The sequence below is a fragment of the Zootoca vivipara genome, chromosome 10 (assembly GCF_965207765.1).
Source record: "Zootoca vivipara chromosome 10, rZooViv2.hap1.1, whole genome shotgun sequence".
NCBI lineage: Eukaryota > Metazoa > Chordata > Lepidosauria > Squamata > Lacertidae > Zootoca > Zootoca vivipara.
The window spans coordinates 40,223,493-40,241,853 of record NC_142593.1 but is presented as its reverse complement, the minus strand read 5'-3'; the positions used below and the strand labels follow the sequence as shown (position 1 = coordinate 40,241,853).

At 43.2% G+C, this 18,361-nt stretch overlaps 2 protein-coding genes across 5 annotated transcripts in view; one reads left to right on the top strand and one right to left on the bottom strand.

The window, feature by feature from the left end:
- The first annotated feature begins 1,823 nt into the window (after nucleotides 1-1,823).
- Nucleotides 1,824-13,979, top strand: SETD9 (SET domain containing 9). 2 transcript variants are annotated; one of them, XM_035100957.3, is made up of 7 exons: nucleotides 1,824-2,405; nucleotides 7,427-7,791; nucleotides 9,621-9,744; nucleotides 11,233-11,348; nucleotides 11,772-11,877; nucleotides 12,081-12,208; nucleotides 12,919-13,979. In XM_035100957.3, the coding sequence occupies exons 1-6, from the start codon at nucleotides 2,320-2,322 to the stop codon at nucleotides 12,166-12,168; spliced, it is 885 nt and encodes a 294-aa protein (XP_034956848.3). In that variant the 5' UTR covers nucleotides 1,824-2,319; the 3' UTR covers nucleotides 12,169-12,208; nucleotides 12,919-13,979. The 2 variants fall into 2 exon arrangements, with proteins under 2 accessions (XP_034956848.3, XP_088509085.1); XM_088652959.1 differs by having other exon boundaries at nucleotides 2,090-2,675.
- Nucleotides 13,488-18,361, bottom strand: part of MIER3 (MIER family member 3) — a 24,113-nt gene continuing 19,239 nt past the window's right edge. For 2 of the 3 annotated variants that reach the window (XM_035100955.3, XM_035100956.3), the window contains exons 11-13: nucleotides 17,645-17,772; nucleotides 17,334-17,479; nucleotides 13,488-17,231 (exon numbers count right to left, since the gene is read on the bottom strand). In XM_035100955.3, the coding sequence (XP_034956846.1) occupies nucleotides 16,771-17,231; nucleotides 17,334-17,479; nucleotides 17,645-17,772 (735 nt within the window). In that variant the 3' untranslated portion in view covers nucleotides 13,488-16,770. The remainder of the gene's footprint in view (nucleotides 17,232-17,333; nucleotides 17,480-17,644; nucleotides 17,773-18,361) is intronic. The other variant, XM_088652958.1, reaches the window with a different exon arrangement.

Genomic DNA, 18,361 nt, shown 5'->3' with positions numbered 1-18,361 from the left:
CCCCTCCCCTTCTGTGCCTTGGCCCCGCCCCTGAATGACCATGGCTTGGCCCCCCCCCCTAGTTTTGATCCTGGCTACGCCCCTGCAACAAGAGAGGATTTCAAATTGTAGGTGCTGCTACAATAAAAACCTGATTTGTACAAGGTATGGAGTGGACCTCCTAGTGAGATGGTGTCTGCAGGTCCTATCCTGCAGAGTGCAGTGATTGGACGGGTATATAAGGTATGAGATTCTTTTTGGTGTCCTGATCCCAATCTGTATAGGGTTTTGTAAACCAGTACAAACACTTAGAACTGGTACCTAATTGGCAGCCAGTGTTGAAACAACTGCAGTTTGCACTAGCTACAGCTGCTGGGTCAACCTCACAGAGTGCATTGCAGCAATCCATTCTAACAGTTACCCACATGGAGAACAGTGGCCAGGCTATCCTGGTCCAGAAACACACAGCTGTCTTATCAGCCTACAAACCTTTAGGAGTATGATCCTGTCCAAAGCAGCAATAATCCAGACTTTGGGACTGCTCACTCACAGCACTTCCCCCTTGCCATAATTTGGACTCAGGTTTTTTGGTCCAAATCCAGCTGCCCATCATCAGGGCTGCACAGCCTCTCCTCATTCAGATGTTACAGAAAAAGAGCTGGGTATTACCAGAATGCTGACAGCTTCCCCCAAATCTAATCACTGCTCCCAAAGGCTTCTTGTGGATGACAAGAGTACTTTCCAGTATGTGCACACACACACACACACCAGGGACAACTGGCAGGAGGCTGAAAAAGAAAACTGAAACCAGACCTGGAGATAGGGCCAGAACCACTGTAAAACTGTGTCCCTAATACCCATCTCACTTACCGTAGTAGGCTGAGGAGGATCCCATGGTTAAAGGCATCGGAAGCTCCTTCAATATCTTGTTGTTGTTTTTTAAAAGCTTTATTTTTTCTTTAAAAATACATAAAAACAAAATCATAACCTACGACATTCAAATCATAATACACCAATAACATAAACCCAAACAATAACAAACACAAATTCCACCATAATTTAAGCATAAATATAATACTAACCCTTTCTCCTCCTCCCTCCACCGCTTGTGACTTCCAGCCTTTCCTATAAGCTGATTTTACTTCCTTTATTTTTGTGCACACTTTATTTATTTTTCTTTATTTTTACACCCTTCATAATTCTGCTACAAGATTCGCTTTTTCAACCTGCTTCCTTAAATATTGGTTAAATGGTTCCCACTCTTTTTCTATCCTTTACCTAGACTTTTTGAAGCCCCTTCTTTTGTTGCCAAATTTTTATATGTAATTAATTTAAATAGCCAACCTTCTTTGCTTGGATGAAGCTCCTTAGATATCAATTAAAATATAGCAGGGTTACACCCCACCTGCAACATCACATCACTGCCCATCTTTCAGCAGCCATACAAGGGGGAGTGTTGCAGGGGCTGGTGAGTTGGATCAGGACCTGGGAGATCCTGCTGGCTGGGGCTGAAGCTGGAATCCAAAAACATGGAGTTCCCCCATCTGTGGTATATACATGCTGTTCCCGCGTGGTTTTTAAAACTTCCCAAAAAAAACCCCACTGCGAGGGTTGCAAGGTGCAGTCCGAGCCATGTGCACATTTGCTTGAGAATAGCAAGTCCAGTGGGCCTTACTCTCCCAATTGTGCTGCCCCAATCTGCGACCAATAGGAAAAGGGGAGCCCTTCTGAACTGTCCAGAAATCCCCACCTTGGAAGCTAATGGAATAAGGCGCATTAGGAGGCTGCTTGAGCGCCTAAAGCGGAAGTAAACTCCGTCTCCTCAAAACGTCCCCCTGCGAAACTGCGCCCGGGGTACATTTGGTTCCACCGCCTAACCCGGCTGCAGGTTAACCCCGCGGATTCAAAACTCTTCAATGAGTGTCATCTGAATTGTTGGTTGTTTGCTTCTTCTTCTTCTGCTGCTGCTGCCTCCATGTCCGCGCTTGATAAGGTTTTCGGCGGCTGCTTGCGCAGCTCTTGCAGGCAAACTCCTCCTGACGCCCGAATTTACTGGACGGCGAGGCAGAAATTCTTTGGCCCGCCCTGCCCATCCGCCCTGCCCGCTCGAGAGAGTCCGGTGGGGTTATAATCAGCTCGCAGGTGCGTTGCGAGGCGGGTCAGGAGACACGCGTGTGAAGGCAGACTCCTTGGATTTATACTTTCGCCTGCAGACGACGATTGGAGGAGCTGCAGCGGCGGCGGCGGCCAGGCAGGCGGCTTCGCCTTTCCGCCGCCCTTCCTGCGACCAAGCAAGAAACCGAGCCCGGCTCTTCCCCGGGGAAAGGGACCCCCGCCGCCATGCTGAGGGCTCTGCGGAGGCGCTGGGAGGCCTACAAGTACCGCTTCGTGCCCTGGATCGCGCTCAACCTCGGCCGCAAGCGCAGGTGAAGGCGGAGGCGGCGGCGGGAGGAGCGCTTTCCCGCCCTGGTCTCTTCCTCTCTCGCCCTCCGTCTCACCGGCAGAGCGGGAGAAGGAGGCGACCGAGGGGTCTCTCTGCCAGTTGCGCGCCTGTGGGGGTTTGTGGCAAAGAATAGTAAAAGTTAAGCCAGAAGTTCGGCGGTGTTGCCTGGAAACCAGCCTTTTCACATTGAGTACAAGGGCGGCGTTCGCGTGGCAGAGCGCCGGGTTGGCGAACTCGGGATGAACTCTTGCACGTGAGGATCATGCGAAGGCGCGCGTGCAGGCTTCTTCCGCAGCCGGGGCAATGGCAAAAGCAACGCGGACCCCTGGCGGCAGTGGGGGCTGCTGCTGGCATGCCTGCGGAAATCCGCATACCTGGCCCATCCTCTCACCTGCTTTAAGAAGCGGTTACCCTTCCCCATTTACCCGCTAGCAGCTCCTTTAGGCCACGTGGGATTGTTCTTCTGGGGTTTGCAGCAGCGTTAGGCAGCTTGGTCAAACGGCCGTTTAAATTTCCCAGGATGGGACTACGTTTGGAGGATTTGTGGCTAAATTATAATGGTGGCTTGACATAGACACCTAATGTTGCTTGGAGCACTGCTACTAGTAGTAGAAGTAATAATAAATCATACTTTCCATAGTGAATCGCTTCCCATGAGGTATGAGGGCAAGCAACAGCGGTGGGGGCTGCCCAAGGATGCCTGCAAACGCCTTCCACAGCATTTCCTGTTGGGTGGTATGGTGTTGGTGCAAGTGAAGCAGTGTGTTGACATTTTGTATTTGCCTTCATGTGCATGTGTGCTAGGGTTAAGAGGCATCCTGACTGTTCAGAGGTTTGACTTCTGCAGAATAGTTCAAAAATGAACTTGATTGGACGTTGTTGTTTAGACGTTTAGTTATGTCCGACTCTTCGTGACCCCATGGGCCATAGCACTGCCTTCCGCAGTTTGGTCAAACTCATGTTCATCCAACTATCTTGTCCTTTGTCGTCCCCTTCTCCTTGTGCCCTCAATCTTTCCCAACATCAGGGTCTTCTCCAAGGAGTCTTCTCTTCACATTAGGTGCCCAAAGTATTGGAGCCTCAACTTCAGGACATGTCCTTCAGAATGGATAGGTTTGATCTTCTTGCAGTCCATGGGACTCTCAAGAGCAGGGATCCCCAGACTTACCCGGCTTTGGGCCGGTGCCCGCTGTGCCAATTGCGCGGCGGGCCAGATGACAGAGGAGTGTGCGCCCGTGCGCATGCGCACACACACTTACTGGAAGTGCACCAGAAATGACCTCTTCTGGGTTGGGAGAGGCCCATACGCATGCGCACAAATGATTTTCGGCGCTTTTTTCCGATGTGGAAGTGCGCCGCCGCGCTGCACGCTGTAAGAACGGGCGGTGGGGGTCATCGCGGGCCAGATTGGGAGGCCAATTGGGCCGCATCCGGCCCGCGGGCCGTAGTCTAGGGACCCCTGCTCAAGAGTCTCCTCCAGCACCATAATTCAAAAGCATCAATTCTTCGGTGATCAGCCTTCTTTATGGTCCAGCTCTCACTTCCATACATCACTACTGGGAAAACCATAGCTTTAACTATACGGGCCTTTGTCGGCAAGGTGATGTCTCTGCTTTTTAAGATGCTGTCTAGGTTTGTCATTGCTTTTCTCCCTAGAAGCAGGCGTCTTTTAATTTCGTGACTGCTGTCACCATCTGCAGTGATTGGACATACGCGCGCACACACACACACACATATATATTATCATGGCCACTACCTTGAAAGCCACACTAGGACTAGCAGCAGTTATAGAAGCAAGAGTTTGGCATAGAGGTTCCATGCTGTCTGCTGTTTGGATTGGTTAGTGCTGAGGTCTCTTGTGTTCTGTGGGTAATTTTGCATATATTGCTTTCAGCACCTTTGCTGCTGCAGTTTGATCTGCATATGTTAGTGAAGCAATGATTACTATCCTGTACCATGAAAAGCTTCACTTGTGGATGTCTGTAGAAGTTAAGGGTTGGACAGCAGATCAGGCAGAATTTCTGGTCATTTGGCAACCTTAAAATGAGCATTTCTGTGACATACCTTTTTAACTGTCTATAAGACAAACCCCATGTATAAGACACCCCCTATTTTTGGGGACTCCAATTTAAGAAAATGGGGGGAGATCTATCCGTGTATAACAGTGTTTCTCAACCTTTTTTGGGCCACGGCACACTTGTTCCGTGAAAAAAATCACGAGGCACACCACCATTAAAAAAGTTAAAAAAATTAACTCTGTGCCGCCCTATATTATAATTATGACTGTAAGAAACACTTGCCAAATATTGCTTTCCGGCGGGTCAGTGCTGTGTATTGGTGGCCACCAGGCTCGTTTGCACTGAGCTTTGGGAAAGAGGAGGAGAAATATTGCTTTCCGGCGGGTTAGTGATGTTTATTGGCGGCCGCCAGGCACGTGACAATGCAAATCGCCCTTCTCGTCGCCACACGTTGCGGCACACCAGCCAGCGTCTCGCAGCACACTAGTGGTTGAGAAACGCTGGTGTATAATACATGGAAAAATATGGCAATTTCATTCTGCGATGTTGTATAATGCAGAAGAAGAAACAGGGGAGCCAAAACGCAGCAAAAAATTCTGCTGACATTTGCAGATGGAAGGTTTCAGTCATGCTTTGTGAGCAGTTGAAACAACAGCTTTACTACATTTTAAATAAGATAATGCGATGGGCTCATGGGCGTACCCAGCACGGGGCAAGTGAGGGCAGCTGCCCTTACCTAGAAGCAGGGCCGGCGGGGTTGGTGGGCAGAGGTGGAGGCGGAGCACAGCCCGGCGGAGCGCGGGTTCGGCGTTCCCGCCCGCCGCGCTGCGCCCTCCAGCTTCCCGAGAGGTGGCCGAGCTCCGTGCTACAGCCTGCCCTCGGCCTCCCTCCACCGCATGGTTTCCCCGCGGCCGCCAGGTGCGCCACTGACGCTGCCACGCTCCTTGGGAGCTCGGCAGGAGGTGGGAGGGAGCGCGGCTGCTTCCGCCCCGGGCTTGCTGGTGGGGCCGTCGGCGCTGCGGCGTCTCTGTAGTTGCCAGAGGCCGCGCTCCTGGGCGCCTGCCCTGGGCCTCCCTCCTCTGCATGCTTCACCTGCGGCTGCCAGGTGCGCCGCCAGTGCTCCTGCACTCCTTGGGAGCTCGGCAGGAGCTGGGAGGGAGCGCGGCTGCTTCCGCCCCGGGCTTGCTGGCGGGGCCGTCGGCGCTGCAGCGCTGTCTGTTATTGCCAGCGGCCGTGCTCCTGGGTGCCTGCCCTCCACCGCGTGGTTCACCCGCGGCTGCCAGGTGTGATGTCGCCGCGCCCGCCAGGAGTGCTGCTGCCGCCGCGATCTTTAACGATCGCTGGCACCCACGGAAGAGGAGGCCCCAAGCCTGACGCCCCGGCGGAGGGAGAAGAGAGAGTTGCCTCAGCGCTCACTTCCAGGCCGCCTCTGTCGGCGGAGAAGGCCGCCCGCCGCCCCCAGAAAGGCTTCCTCTTGAGGAGGAAGGCGCCGGGCAGGGAGGAGGAGGAGGAGGAGGCCGGGCTGGGATCTAGAAGGAGAGCCAGGCGCTGCGAGGATACGTTATTTTTATTATTTTCATTTTTATTCTTACGTCATCATCACCATCATCATCATTCTCCGTAGCCCCGCCCACGTTCCCACTTTGTGGCCCCTCCCCTCCCGTGCCTTGCCCCCCCCCTAGTTTTGATCCTGGGTACGCCCCTGGATGGGCTGATAATTAAATAGCTGGATTAACAGTTTTTTGTATAAAACTTCATTTTCCAAGGTATTTCTCTCTCTCCACCCCAGAGCTAAATGTTCTCGTTTACACTTTCTTCAAAAAAAACCGCTTACAATTTACTCAGTAGGAATTTTGTTGTGCCCCTCAAGACCCCATATATATATATATGATGGATGAAGACATTCCATTCAAAGAGGCTATGAACTAGTTTCTCAAGGGAAATAAGCTATTAAAACTAGAAGTGAAATATTTGTGAATATATCATATAGGGAGCAATTTTTCATTGGGTACAGTGTGGATTAGGTATAATTGGTCTCCCCCCCCCCCTCTAATTTCTGTAATAATAAGCAGATGCATGGAATGAATAAAGGATTAAATTGATTCTTGGCTCTCTGGTGGAACTAATAAAATTGCAAGCTGAATACTTGTGGTTTAATGATCTCAGTGCATCTCTTCTAATTAATCACAGCCTTGTATTCATGCAAGGAACATTTATTCTGTTATTTTGGTTGTCTTAATTTAGGAGGGATTTCACCTTTTGCTTTAAAGAAAAAGAACCTACAGATACTTCTCATTAGAAGAATCAGTTTCATGCAGTGTGGAAAAACACCTATACAGTGGTACCTCGCAAGACTAATGCCTCACGCAACGAAAAACTCGCAAGACGAAAGCGTTTTGCGATCTTTTTGTTGACTCGCAAGACAAATTTTTCTATGGCCGTGCTGCGCAAGACGATTTTTTTGCATTTTGTTGTTGCTGTTGCTTTGCTTTGTTTACATTGGAAAACCACAAGACGAAATTTTCACAATACAAAACGTCTTGCGAGGCACCACTGTACTTTATCATCTCCTTTATCCATTCCTCAGTATAGTCTTATACATAAGAATTAGCTAGGCAGTAAGAGCTTCCTTTCCTTTCCCATTTCAATTGTGCTGTCAGTAGGACTGATTCTCTACTGCTACTTCCTTAAACTACTTCCAAGGAAACCAGGAGCAGTGAGCCATGCCAGCCAATCAGCCTCTTGGGACACACAGAAATCAGTGTGCGTACATCCATTCTAGAATTCAAAGCAATCTTCATGTTTAGCACATTTAATACAAAATATGCATGACTTTTAAATATAAAAGATGGCCATGGCTTTTAACAGAACTGTAAGTGGTTTGAAACGGTTTGAAAAGCAAGCAAGTAGTGTTTGCTACAGTTTCCAAAATCTATTTACAACATTCCAAAATGTTTCAGTTCTGTTGTTTATTGGACTGTTGCAGAACTCTGCGGTTTGTACCAGAAGGCTCTAAAGACAAAACGGTTTCTGATGAAGATGTACTTCAAACACTCCTGAAAACTTTCACAGCTTTATTTGTAAACGACTTGAGGAGACAAACATTTCTTCTTAGCTTTCTTCCAAAAGTTAAATCTAAATACCTGGACCTGCAGAAAGATCAGCCCGAGATAAACCAAACAATTGATGACAGCCATCAGAATCAAATCATCTTCAATCCAGAAGACGTTCTCCTTCATACTTTAGGATTCAGCATTACTCGGAGGCACAGCTCACTTATTTCTGCTGGAACAGGAGTCTTTGTAACGAAAGGTTTTGTTCCAAAAGGAGCAGTTGTTTCTATGTATCCTGGTATGGAAAGAATGTATTTACAAATACATAAACATATGATGTCATTTTTTGCTGAGTCAGACCATTAGCCCATCTTATTCAGTATTATCATAACAAAATAAAAAAATTCCTTCCAGTAGCACCTTAGAAACCAACTAAGTTTGTCATTGGTATGAGCTTTCGTGTGCATGCACACTTCTTCAGATACACCATGCACACGAAATCTCATACCAATGACAAACTTAGTTGGTCTCTAAGGTGCTACTGGAAGGAATTTTTTTATTTTGTTTCGACTACGTCAGACCAACACAGCTACCTACCTGTAACTAGTATTATCATAATTGACTGTGTTTGCATGTCATGCTGAACCATAAAAAATATTGTTTGTTAAAACATCCTGCAGAATCTGCATGCTGGCCAAGTACTCCTACTTTGTGGCTCCTTTCATTCATTGAGGAAGCAAAACGTGGAGTGGCTGGCTTAGTGTTAGTTCAGACAAATAACAACTGAAGCCAGCTTTCTTCGCATAATGGTTTAACACAGGGGTTCCCAACAAAATTTTCTCGAGGACCCCTCATCGAGCCGCTATTGTGACAAGGACCCCCATTAATTCCTAATCCTAAAATTAAAAAGTGAGAGCCAAATTAAGAGTCTTTTTATATTTTATATTTATACGTTTTTTACAGTTACAACAGAGTACTCCATCAGTATACAGTTAGTTTTAATTTTCAGTTCTTAATGAGATGAACCACTTTTTAACCAATGGTCCATTTTTAACTACGCGAACTGTAGCTTCCACGAAAAACAATGATTTGTTTACAAACACTACTGTTTTGCAAAGAGGCAGCGCGCGCCAGGGAGGAGGGAGGGGAATGGAGAAGACAGGGTACCTGCGCAGTAGCGCACAAATGAAGCCGACGCGCGCAAAGCATCTTGGGGAGGTGAGCGTTAGTAGAATGCACGCGCTGCCTCTTTGCAAAACAGTAGTGTTTGTAAAGCGCCACCTAACGGCATACAGCAGAACTACTGCCTCTATCTAATTCTAGTTTTGCGCTAGACTCTGCTCATGCAGGAAGCGGCCAAAACAAAAAATCTGTTATCATACGAAATATATTTAATATATTTTTTAGCATCTTGCGGACCCCTCTGGCATAGCTCGCAGACCCCTGGGGGTCCGCGGACCACCTGTTGGGAACCACTGGTTTAACAGATCATACTTATGGTTGAGCGTTACATGGCAATGCAGCCACTGACTGACTGCAACTCCCCAGGGTCTCAGCAGAGGGCTCTCACAGGGATTGAATCTAGGAGCTTTTGCATGCAATGTGCATTCTGCCACCGAGTTGTGGCTGATCACTATGAATCCTTAGGGCCGTGCTGTTCTGAAATAGAAGAGGATTTCTATGTTCTGTGATTGAGAAGAAACCATTAAAACCAAGAGGCATTTGGCAAACCTGAGTCAAAAAGACTTGAAGCTTTTATTCAGAACAGTTGGGCTGGCCAGATGGAAAAGAGGACAGTTGAAATTCCCTCTTCTACACAACTATCAAAGGTACAGGAGCCCTGTTCCTCTTTAATGCCCCCTGGTGCCTGTTTCTAGCAGTTTAGTTTCAGTCTGTGTAAAGTTGTCACCTTTTTTATGAGAAGGCCACTCTGTCATTTATAACTGCATGACATTCCAGCACCTCCATGCTGGAAAAAGTTACACTTTTTTGTTCTGCTCTTCTGAACCCATTTGAAGCTCAAGAGGCCTGTCAGAAAAGACTCATTTGCCCCCAGATATCATGCCCTAAAATTAGTAGTAATTGTGATTAGCTGGAATCTAAAATAGCCACTTTTGTCTCACACAGGCACAGTCTATGAAAAGTATGAGCCCATATTTTTCCAGTCCATTGGCAATCCATTTATATTTAGATGTATAGATGGGGTGCTTATTGATGGGAATGACAAGGGAATATCAAAAGTTATATACAGGTAGGTCCTTAATAGAAAAATGTCAGCCCCAAGGTTTCACCCTTTGTACTTATCTAATAGTGTTTTAAGTTAAACCAAAGAACTTGGAAGGTGTCTGCTTCAGGTTTTTATATGGAATAAAATGTTAGCCACAGATTTGGGGGTGAGTTTATTTTCTGGCTGTAGAACATAACCTTTTTTGCAGTTGCACAGCTTTGATATTGGGAATGTGCAAGTGGTTGTCTTATTTCCCTGTGACTTTTTTTAACATTTGAAAGAAGTTAACCTTGAAGGTGGGAGAACATCTGCCAATAAGATGGGTCCATAAAACCATATTTTATAAAACCTGTACTACTATTACTGTAGAATATTCCACTGTTCCATTACTCAATATTTACTTACAATTTGAAAGCTAACAGAAAAGCAGAAGCTCATGTCTGCACAAATTTGAACTACAACAAATTAATGGCAAAGTAGTGGGTTGTGCACTGCTTTTTATGGCCGATGTTTATTTGTATCCAGTGCTTGCAGATGTGAAAATCACTTCCTTCTCTGTATACTCACTAACAATGTAATGGGTCAATTGTTGATGTGCTGGTTTCATCTATGGTAAGTTTTGTGCTTTGGAAAGGACTCCACAGATTTACATAGATAATATAGGTTGATGCTTGTGCCAGAAATTCACACAGTACTATATATTTATAGCATGTTTACCCTGAAAAGGCTCCTAGGGTGATTTAGAAAAGATCAATAACAAACAATATAGTTCTGCCCTCAAGCTTGCAATTTAAAAGACAAGACACAAAAGGGAAAGGGTGTAAGGAGGGAGGAGGAAAACAAGCAAAATCGGACATAAACTCTTAATTGACATCTTATTGCAGTCCAGGGAGAAAAGGAGTCAAATGACGCTGGTTTCTCAGCAGAACTGATAAGAGTGGGCCATGTTGCCCCATTTCAGTCTCTGCTGCAACCAAACGTAATGGTTGTCTGGATAATCACAAGTTCTTGGTTGTTAAGAGTATTAATGATTTAAATATTAAATGACTGGCAGGTATTCTTTGCATCTACAAATATCTGCTGCAAAGTAACATCCTTGCCACCACAGCCCTTCCTTAGACTTGAGCGAAAGCCTTTTTCATTACCAAAAATGAAGGCACATAGCTCTGAGATGGAAGACCCACCAAGTTAAATGCAACCCATCAACTATGTATTAAAGTCTGGCAGATGCTTGACAACCATGCCTTAATCCAAAGTGGAACTTACATGCTGTGTATTCAGCTGAACGGGCAGCGTTTGATTTGCTATGTCACAGGTTCTGTTGAGGATCAGATTGTATTTGCTGCTTATAGGTGCTGAATAGGATGTGGGTAATGAGTAGCATAGTCTTAGCAAATGAATTTAATTTGTGGGGTGTGTATGTACCGGTACACGTGTTTGCATTGAAAAGATATGATTGCTCAAGAAGCTGTCAAAATGGGGTTTTTAGTTAACACTGTAATTTTTTTTCAGGTCATGCAGCAAGAGAGATCAGATTGGTCCTTTGAAAATGAGTGATGTATTTTGGCTTACAACTGGTCTGCAGAATCCACTGGCAGTGGGGCAATATGTCAACAATTGCTCACCTGGTAAGTAGGAAACAGACTTTTTCCTAGACTTGATTCCGGCACCTTAAAGACCATCATGTTGAGTTCTCCAGGGATACAACTTTATGGGAGATTAACTTCTGGCTCACTGCTACCAAACTGCCAGTGTTGCTTCTAATCTGCAGTTTGGATGAATGCTGGGACCCATCTTTTGCATAGAGGGAAGCGGTACATCTCCATATAATATTTATTGTCAGGTTGGATTTACTTCCTTCACATGGCTACATCAATGAGGATGCTCCACATAAACAGTTTTAGAGCATCTGAACAGGATTTTTGTTATAAAGAAATAACGCGAGTGATTACTTACGTGAATAAATCCGAAAGATACATTAACTGAGAGTTGCACCAATATTAGTGCATCTCATCTTTTTCAAGACTTTTCCTCTCTTATTTTTCCATTAGATAAAGCAGCCAATGTATGCTATCAGGAATTTGACGTGCCTGAAAATTTTCCTATAGAATTTAAACAGTATCTTCCAAACATCAACTACTGTCATGAGATACAGAGGTGAGAAGTTTAATCAAATACTTGTTACAATCTCATAGATTGGATTAGGTTTGATCATTTGACTAGCTCATTATTGCCAAATATGTCACATATTTAAACCTTCGCTTATTGGAACCTAAAGAAAGAAAAACTGGTGTGTGTTATACATGTGTAAGTGCATGTGTATAATAGTATCTGAAATTCCTCCACTATGCAATCTGCAGGCCTCTGAGATGTGTCGTTCTGATTGCTCTCCAAGACATTGGACCAGGAGAAGAGCTTTTCTCAAACTATTACACAATTATCAACTGAGCCTGAGGAGCCACAGATTGACCAGTTTGGGACTCATCAGGTATTTTTTACTGAATGCATACTTGGTGGCAGTGAGGGGTTTGGTGCATCCTTTTGGCTGAGCCTTTTAAGAAAAGAAAAATAAATGCAAAATTAGTGGTTTATGCAGTATTAAAACAGTGCCTGCAATCATCAGTGGTCTTCATCCTATATATTTTCTTACTGTTATATCTTAGGATTTGCTCCTGTTCCTTTTTAGGTACCTTACTGAATTTATATCAATAAACATAGTATGCTTTGTAAGTTTGATTGCTTTAAATCAGTGGTGGGGAACTGGATCTGGCCTGTAGGCCAGATTTTTTATTACCCCACCCCACCATGTGCCAACTTTGACATGTAAATCGGACCACCTACCCGTTAGCCAGCTGACATTATAGTGATTTCAGGTGGCTGGCGAGTTATCAGGGTTCGAAGGGGATCATTGTACAGGCTGACCAACTTAATAGCAATTACAACCTTCCTTTGAAGATGGGCAGTCAGCTGATTGTCGCTGGGAGTGTGCCTTCAAAGGGGTGTCTGGAGAACAATAACATTCCACTTTCAGGAACTCCTGTGGATTCAAACCACTTCCTGAAAGTGGACTTAGCAAGCAGCTCCCTGTAGTTACCAATCCACTGAGTTGTTGTTACAATAAGCCTCTTTGAACCTGCCCTCTCAGCACCAGTGGGGCTCCTTGTCACTGCTGATCAGCTATTTTGCTTCTACCTACAGAGACATCAATTTGGTGGAATCGCACTCCCTGCAACTCTGGATCCACTCAGACATGGGAAGACTTTCCTGCATAAGTACTAGTTGACATGAAAAAGTGTGTTATGCAGTTGAGCAGGGCCTGCACAAGAGAATTTTCAAGTGGATTGGCACCCATACTTTGTACTTTTCACACTTGAGATTCTGAAAAACTTTATACAGATGCATACTGCCTCTAATGGAAAATAGACATTGATGGCCTTCTCCATGAACTTGTATGATTTTTTAAAGCCGTCATGTTGGGAGCCATTGCTGCATTTTACAAAAACTAATTCCATAATGTAACTAGGTGCTGTGCACTTTATTCTATCGATCTTCCAACATTCAGATTCATTGGATGGCCCCAAATTTTAGAATCAGTGGGAGAGAAACCTCTCTATGCAATCAGAATGTAGTCTTGTCTGAGCATATGAATCTGGTTTCTTATGGATTAGAATCTGAACATCTGAAAACTCCTTTTAAAATAACCCTGTGTGTTCAAATATACTAAAGTGACAAATGTTGCAGAGGCATGAAAACTTTCACAAAAGAAAAAGGGTTTCCAGACATTTATTTCTGGAACTGTACACCAGGTATTAAAGTACAACAAATACAAAATAATGTTCAAAAAAATCAGTGTTTATGTACAAATATTAAAACCAATGCAACAATAGCAACTTCCTCTTGGGCATCCAATTCTAAAACTGGTTGCGATTGTCACTAATTTATTTTGCTATGCACAGGGGATTCCAACCTGAATCTAGGAATGACTGGAATGACTGGTTGCTTCAGGTAGGACTGCGGACCTTAACTGTTAGCAAAAAAAAAAAACTACTGAGAAGTTTTCCCACTCACATGGAAAAATCATAACCATGATACTATGTAAATTCAGTTTCTCATTTATAGACAATGTGCTTTTAACACTGGGCAAACAGTCTTCTATTGGTCAGTTTATCCACTAGTTTACATTCAAACTTGAAATACCCACTAAAGACTTTGGTTAAAATTAAACTGTGTTTCTAATACACTACTGGATCTGAAATTAACATATGGTTTTGACTTGGTTTTATAAGGAAACTGCACATATCAACCCAATCGTACACAATTTAGTATACTTCAGACAGTATTGTACAGCCTTCAAGTAAAGTCAGCGGTTTGACCATAACAAGAGGGAAAAAGTAAGCATTTAAAAAGCTAATGATGAGAAGATGAAATGACTTAACAAAAGTAAAAGTATTGCTCTAATCACAGCACCAGTTACACTTCTATGTGAATCAGCTCTCCTTTTCAGAATCCCTGTAGTTAAGTGATACATGTACCAAACTGCAATTGCCCATGATGGATTTTTGGTTTGTTTTTATGAAAAAGGAGAGGAGAGATAATATATTCAGCAATGAACAATGAAGTCATCACAGTTTGTTAGAAGAATTGTGCTTTACCCACATTGAATCAAGGCAATGTAGATTTCTTCATATGGTTGCAATTCTGCCATCTTCATGCTCCCTCCCGAACGCAATTCTTTTAATAAACGGTAACAAGTTCTCCATTTAAAATGTTTAACACAGAGAAAAACAGGTTAAGTCCAGCTTTTAAAAGAAAAATTCAATAAATAGCTATTTTACATGAATAAAGTCATAGTGGTACAAATTTATGAATGTCACATCAAGCATGCACAAAATGTTACTATACACAGAAGTAGTCAGAAAATATTGAAATAGATATCTAAAAAGATATGCAGAATGTACATATTTACATAATCTTGCAAATTATTGCCTCATTTTAACAAGGAATTAGAAGTAAACATTACCAGCTAGCTAGCCAACAGGCTAAATTAGATCAGCAATTAAAATCTATTAAAACTAGCCGGAATTCATTGTTCTTTCATACCATTTCAGAATTTTGGTCAAAAGTCTTTATTAAATAACTAAAGTGTCCATTCAACTTGCTGACAATCAAAACTTTAGACGAGAAACTAGACTCTCGGTCTTCATTAAGACCCCAGCAATGCATAGATAAACTGAACGTAGTACTGCATCAGCTAATGAGAATGGGTGTTGTCATTTAAGTGCAACTGGTATAAGCATTCAGACATGGTGTAATGATTTTTATACAGACCAGCCACTGTAAACCCATAAACTTGAATGTATAACAGAAAAAGAATATGGCCAGTTATTTTACAGAATTATCTGTGATGAGTTGATTCAAAAACAAAAAAGAACAAAGATACAGAGTTCAGCACAAATCACAGCAACAAGAAGCCGACAATTTGGCTAAAAGCGTCAGAATACAACACAGGGCCAAGGCTACCCCATTATTGACTGTGTACTTATTAGAATGACAGCTTTTAGATGTATATTTCAGAACAGATCACCAACAGCAACTTTTGTCCACTGTGCTAAATTAATTTGCTAAAATGTTACGTGTGCTATATTAACTCTTTGAAGCCATCTTTGTTACAATGCCATGAAGAACACACAGCACTTTGCTGCATCTCAAACTCAGGATGTCAATGCAGTTCACAGTATGTAGAATAAATATCCTCCCTTTGAAGTATTAACTAAGGCATCTGCTTTCTCTATTTATGCAGTGCAACCATGAAATCACTACTACCAACACTGAAAAGTTTACTCTTTTCTTTAAAAAAAATTGCAATATTTTAAAAAGGAAATTAAATATACATAGTGGCCAGTGCAAAAATAGACATGTTTTACTGCATGTCAATTGTTGGAAAATTCAACATTTTTGTGTCGTTCGGGACATATAGCTAACACCTTTTGATTAATATTATAAATGAGAGGCAAAGCTAGAGTGAAAGGTTAAACAATAAACATAAAACAGCTATAACAAAGATTCCTCTCTGGAACATGAAATGCAATCCAAGAAAAAAGAATACATCCATGCTTGAAGATGCTTCAAAGTTGTGTATCATCTATGAATCTAGAGTCCCTCATAAGTTTAACACATTGAACTGCAGTGCTCTGAACTTAAGGCAAATCCTAAGATGTAAACCATTAGTGGAAAATCCTAAACTGTACCCTCACCTCTCAGTGGCCTTAAGAAAAGTTACATAACATTTGATGTTTTCACATTACACTTCTCAGAAGTGTGGACAACTTCCCCACCCCACCAGTATACTGTATCATTTCAGCCAATAGGTTTACATACAGAAATCTGTGTAATTGTATCTGTGTAAGGTAGCCATGGCCTATAATTTGGTAAGAGCATCAAACACGTTTTTTAGACAGTGCTCCTACAGTCCTTTGTGCTAGTATCCATCAAGATGAACCTGTTGTTCTGTAAACTGAAGTGCTCTGGTTTAGTATGAGAGAAGGTTCTGCTTAAAAATATCATTGTATGTTTGTGCAGTTTAAATTAAAGAAACCTTTCCCTGCTTTTCATTAATTTTAATGCTACATTGAACAGGGATCAGGACTGGTACCTGTAAACAATCGCTTTTCCACTGCATCCATTACGGCAGAAGCAACTTAGACTAAAAAAGCCACTCCAATCAGTTCAGAATTTCTGTGCTGGTTTTGAGACATCAGTCTCTGTTTACAGGTTTAAAAAAAAGAAAGAGGAAGCAGAGCTTAAAGCTGCACCACAGAGTTCTCTTAGTCCCCAAACTCTGCTAAACGTCGTATGAAGTTTCCACATTTATGGATTGGGAAAAAGTGAAAATACTCTTGATAAATCAAGATATAGTTCTGTACATAAAGACATCACTGATGTCACATAGTTCAAACTTCCAGTGAAAGACTAAGCAAACTTGATCGTTCCCATCAAGTTTACCATAAACCACCAACAGTGTCCACTGTCTCTTCAGTTTGCTGATGAAATTCATTCTGAGTGGAGGGCAGTGTGTTGGTGTAATGCTGCATGAGCACTGATAAAGCCATTTGTCTCGTTTGCAGATAGACTGCTAAAGTCAGCCACTGAGACTGCCATTTTGGCACTGGTAATGTGATGCGTGTGATTCTCAAAATCAACACCCAAGTTATTCACAGAAACATCATTCATATACGATTCTGGGACAGCAATTCCCATTTTTAGTCTCTTGGCAGGCCTTTCAGACTCCTCGTTGCACATGTTCATTGGGTTTAACTCTGAGTGATAGAATCCAGTCTCAAATAAATTAAAACAATCACTTTCACCATTACTAGGCAAGTTAAGCAAATCTTCTGTTACAACAGGCACATGATTAACTGCTGTCCGAGGCAAGCTGTCCAGAGGTGGGAAGGCATCATCTAAGCAGTTCACATCTGTAGAGTGGCAGACTGTGGCTACACTGTTGGTCAGTGCTAGAAGAAAGAAAAGCAATATTAGCCAAAATGCCACCATTATCCTGACATACAGCAGCAACAAGCTATTCCAAGACACCATCCATGTACCCTTTAATTTACCTGTCAAATCATTGGCAGTGATAGAGCTCAGAATGCTTAGCTGTTGGTCAGATGTGGGCTCCGATCTGCTGTTTGACGTTATGGCTGAAGAATGTACAGCTCCACCAAGAGCTTCCGCTTCATCTACCAACCGGTCCATATAGTCCCTGGAATGACAATGATCATCTTAAGGCAAGTAATTTAACTGACTATGATCAGAGGATGTGCATCTTCAGAACAACATCAATGCAATATTATAACATGGATGTGATGTTCTAGAGGAGAAAATCACAAAACACAAAAATAAAGCCTTTCAAGGTCTTTGAACTTACGTGACTCCAGGATGGTGGTTGTATCTCTTTTTTCCAAATCTAGTTTGCTGTGCAAAGTAATCGTATCGTTCAGATTTCTTCCACATGTAGTAAAATGCTACACATTCAGCAACTGTTCTTGTTCTCACCTAAAAAGAATTGGCACATTCAAGTCTTGATATTGATATCCATCATAAATCCTTACATGGAAATGCCAACTTCCTTCTGAAAGAGCTGGCAAAGAAGGGCCTGACTCCCCCAATAAATTAATATAATTCTGAGGGACTCATAGTGTTGAATCATAGAATCGTGCCCAAATTCACATTGTAAAAGCCAACAACATTCTAAGGATTCTTAAATTGGAGAGACTTGCTTGTATGATGTAGTAGTAGTAGTAGTAGTAGTAGTAGTAGTAGTAATAATAATAATAATAATAATAATAATAATAATAATTTATTATTTATACCCCGCCCATCTGGCTGGGTTTCCCCAGCCACTCTGGGCGGCTTCCAACAGAAAAATAAAACAAAATAATCTATTAAACATTAAAAGCCTCCCTAAACAGGGCTGCCTTCAGGTGTCTTCTAAAAATCTGGTAGCTGTTTTTCTCTTTGACATCTGATGGGAGGGCGTTCCACAGGGCGAGCGCCACTACCAAGAAGGCCCTCTGCCTGGTTCCCTGCAACTTGGCTTCTCGCAACGAGGGAACCGCCAGAAGGCCCTCGGTACTGGACCTCA